The 4,652-nt window shown below is 34.2% G+C and overlaps 1 protein-coding gene across 1 annotated transcript; it reads left to right on the top strand.

Annotated features, from left to right (window-relative positions):
• The first annotated feature begins 424 nt into the window (after nt 1-424).
• LOC115217878 lies at nt 425-1,462 on the top strand. Its single transcript, XM_029787595.1, has 2 exons — nt 425-570; nt 1,057-1,462. Exons 1-2 carry the CDS (start codon nt 425-427, stop codon nt 1,460-1,462), a joined length of 552 nt encoding a protein of 183 aa, XP_029643455.1.
• The last annotated feature ends 3,190 nt before the right edge of the window (nt 1,463-4,652 follow it).

Raw genomic sequence — 4,652 nt, 5'->3', positions numbered from 1 at the left:
GAATCTATGTAACCAGTACTATTAGTCGCATTCCCATTGACGCTTAAAATGTCCAGCAGAAGGAATTATATTACACAAGGACGCTACTGCATCGCGTCAAAGGTCCCTCAATCCTACACTGACTTATGGATTGTTAATGGTGGTCTATGTTTCAACTACCAAGATGTGCGCACAAAGCTGGGACCTTTACAAGAGGAAATCATTAAAACATAAGATGAAGCCAAACATCACTGTTTCAGTGACCAGCTAAGACACGTATTTTGTACCGTTCTGCTTATTTGATGCCAAAGGTTTATGTGAAAAATACAAGGATGCATTGTATGATGACAGCAAAAGGCAAAATCGCATAGGAAAACCGACAGAACTCTTTTACAATGAGGTGCTGCATTCTATCAAAGTAAGAGTGACTAGAGAAGAAGTCAAAATGGCAAATCTTGTTCTTCCAGAGCCAGATTTTAAAAGTGAACTAGAGGCTCTGCCTATGATGCTGCAGAAAGAGCTAAATTTTGATAGAGCTGCTCTTTCTGACTATGTTTTCGTGATGCATCCAATACTAAATGATGAACAGAAGTATGTATTTGACCAAATTGTTGGATCATTTAAAAAAAAAGCCGAGGAAAATATTGCTGGAAAGCGAGTGTTGACTCTGGGTAAACTTACACAATCAATCTGATTCTAACTGAAGTTCGGTCACAAGTCCATATTGTTGTTGCCATTTCAGTTTCCAGAATTGCTGCCACCTTGCTGGAAAATGGGCGAACGTTGTACTCCAGATGCCGTAATCCACTGAGAAATACAGAGTAATGTATGTGTCATATGAAAATAAGTGAATATGTGGAAAACTTTTTCCAAAAGGCAAGGCTACTGGTTATTGACGAGGTTAGAATGGGCCATAGGCATGTCTATGAATGTGTTGATCGCAGTCTCAGAGTAGTTAAACAAGAAGCAGTGAAGCCGTTTGTTAGTCTGATTGTTTTGTTTTCATGAGACTGGAAGCAGATTATTTCGACCACACATTTTGGTTCTGAAGAATCACTCTTCTATTATGCTGCTCAGAAACCTTGATCCAGCAGTAGGTCATTGCAACGGAACAAGATATTTAGTCTTGAATCTGCACAACCACCGTATTGAAGCAGAAGTGGTCAATGGGACACATGCTGAAATCCGAATAATGATACTACGAATTCTACTGACCACCACTGAAGACTACCCGTTCTCATTTTCCAGGAAGCAGTTTCCTATCAAGCCAGCTTTTGGAATAACATCAAACAAATTTCAGAGCCAGACCTTAGAAACAGTTGGAATTCACCTGCCAACACCTATGTTCAGCCATGGCCAGTTCTATGTTGCCAACAGCAGGGTTGGTTCTAGGAATAATATTCATATATTGGTTTTGGGCACAGAGTACAAAAGTATGAAAGGAATCTGCACTCGTAACGTTGTCTATAAGGAAATTCTTTAAGAAAATTTAAGTTTCACTTTTTACTTTCAAACTACATACAGTTTTGATATGTACCAGCTGAATCGACCGCCTGGAGGGCAGAGATTCAGCTAGTCTTTATAAATTAGCCACAAGCACTTTACTGCCTTAGGCAACTGCTTGCAATACATCGACACCAACTTAATAAATGATATAGGGTTATCCAGCTAAGTATCTAGAACTAATCTTCAAGGACATGTTTAATATAGAAGAAAAAGTTATATATATAATACGATAGTGCTAAAAACATTTCTAGATAATTCTTAAAACTTACTAGAAACGTTAACATCTTTCGAGAAAATTCTGTTTCTTCCAGAGCAATAAATCTATGGGAAATGTTTTGCAAAATAGATACATTTTGAAATATTATGAGTGAGGTCGCAAAAGCAAGGTTTGTAGATAATTGTAGACACATCTTTCCAATTTTCATACATATTTTGGACATTTGTAAAAGTAAACACTCGTAAAGTTTTATTGCTTATGTTTTTCCCTTATCATCACCTTAACACAGTTGGAAAATATTTCTCATCCCTTTTACGATGTTTAACCTCTATGATGTTCAGTATGGCAGTTTTCTATATAGCAGATTACTCTATTCTTAATAGCGGCTTTAGGGTACTACCATTTGTTCGTACGTTATATGAACACACACACGCATATACATACATGCATGCACGCATGCATGTATATATTTATGTATGTATGTATATGTGTATGCGTGCGTATAAGTGTATATGCATGCATGCATGTATGTATGTGTGTATGTACACTTTGCGAAAGGTATTTGAGAATATACTTGGCAAATTAATAAAATAACTCTAATCTAGCAAGAAAATGTAATAATAGTAATAATAATTTGTGCATGTGTTCTCGATAAGCTTTCTTATATGACTATTCTTTTAATCCACCTTCAACACAGAATACTAGCTTTTGAAGCTGATAATTGAAACTTATCGTAAAACATTATTGATGTCTTTACAACCCAAATAAAACGAAGTTTCATCGGTTAAAAATATTTTATTGAATTTGAATGGGTAGTCATTTAATACATAGATATTAATGTTATGGATTTCGCATTCAAATACATTCTTCTTGCTTCCATCTTGCATAGTAATTCTTCTGGATAACCGAGCTTGTAGTGAAATATCTATTTCATCTGGTTCATTAAATAAACATTCCTTGCTATATGTCCTCAATTCATCAACATCGACTTGCATTACACTAATTAACAAATAACTTGCACATAATATTATGATGGAAAAGTCGCCATCAAAAATTATAGAGTAATTCTAAATCCGTTCTGCCTTCAGTGTAGATGATGAGATCTACTCAGCTCTTAATTATGAATTATTATTGTTTTAAAATCTTACATGTAATACATATATGGAAATAGATTCCATTGGCGTAATGTTATGGAATTGTGTATGCATTTATTTCGATTCCCTATATCTTATTTCGCAGAATCCCGGAGATAAACAGTTGCGTGTTAAACTTTGCTGAAAAGTAAACATGATAACCTGAGAAATGCACAAGTAAATAAATGGGTTGGTAAGATACTTCAAGAATGTTTCCGAAATATCAAATGCTACAGTAAATACCTGAAATACATCTTCACTAATTATGACCAGACTATCGATACCAATGTTGTGGGAAAACATCAAGAAGCAAAATAAATATGATTTGACATTCTTTTAAAATTTTAATTTGAAGAGGGTAGGAATTGATATCTGTGGCATACACGTTTTTCTTAATGTTATAAATCATTTGTATTAGAGCGCGCAATTAAAAGAGGTTTAAGAATTGGAAACTGGTTGTGTTAAAAAGGTTATGATTTTAGATTGAACAATATTAACTAACTCAATATTTTAATGAGATTTTAAGATGCTTCCACCAAAGAATGGAATTTAGATATTAGATGAAGACGATGATGTGTATGATAAAGAGAATAAGGTTTATACTCGTGAAATATATAAGTATAATGGTATGAGAAAAGCGATCGATATAAATCTGAAGTATAGAAGAATAGCATATACTTTTAAAGTTGTCAAAATGTAAAGATTTAGATTTTATTAAACAGAGTCACCGAAGTTACTCTTCTCAAAATTTACATATGTCAAGTTATGTGTATTGTTCTCTAGTTTTCCCAAGGCTCTGGTAAAACCTGCTTTTATTTTTATTTGCAAATGACAAAACGCACAGGACAAATACATTTGGATTATTTAGATTGCCAAGTTACATTTTAAACAGAATATCTGAAAAAGATGTCAATTCAAGGAAGAAATCAGCATAAAAAGGAAGACAGGAAAATAAAGGAAACATACATTTAGAAATTAAAACAAAGCCATCGAACCTGACAGATGATTGACAAATATCTTTTGAAGAAAAGGGTGTTTCCAGTTGTTATATTGAGAATTTAATTTAAAGTTAATGAAAACATGTTTAAAATAAGATATTCCATAATTAGAATAAATATAATAGCTTCAATCATACTATTGTGAATTATAATGTTTCCATATTTAAATATGGTATTCAAAACCATGGTTGCTATAGAAATATATATCACTATGATATTTGCTGTAACTTCCACAAGCAGCAGTGTGAGTAGCAGCAGTGTAGTAGTAGTAGTAGTAGTAGTAGTAGTGGTGGTGGTGGTGGTGGTGGCGGTGGTGGTAGTAGTAGTAGTAGTAGTCTTGGTGGTGGTGGTCGTGGTGGCAGTGGTGGTGGTAGTGGTGTTGGTGGGGATTGTAGTAGTAGTAGTAGTAGTAGTAGTAGTAGTCGTCGTCGTCGTAGTAGTAGTAGTAGTGGTAGTGGTGGTGGTGGAAGAGGGGACAGCAACAACAACAAATTTAACAGCAGCAACAACAGGTCTTCTTTACCACTCACACATTTTCATATATCTACTAAATAGTTTTAGAGCGCAATAGTCTTTTCACTCTTTATCAGCATAGTTAGTTTTAACTCAGTGTAAATTCTAGTTATTCCTATCTTCAACGATTATTTCAGACAGCCACGGTCCTTTCATAAAGCACTGGCTCATATGTAGAAACAAATATGCTAAAAGGGAAAAAAATTCTTATATTTCATTGAAGAAAATATTTCGTAATTTTGAAGAAATATGAATTGCAACAGCATATTAGATTACTACTCACATATCTAGAACTGCATTGCTCTT

This window comes from Octopus sinensis, linkage group LG12, assembly GCF_006345805.1.
Source record: "Octopus sinensis linkage group LG12, ASM634580v1, whole genome shotgun sequence".
NCBI classification, from domain to species: domain Eukaryota; kingdom Metazoa; phylum Mollusca; class Cephalopoda; order Octopoda; family Octopodidae; genus Octopus; species Octopus sinensis.
The sequence above is the reverse complement of the archived record's forward strand: the minus strand, read 5'-3'. Positions and strand labels throughout refer to the sequence as shown.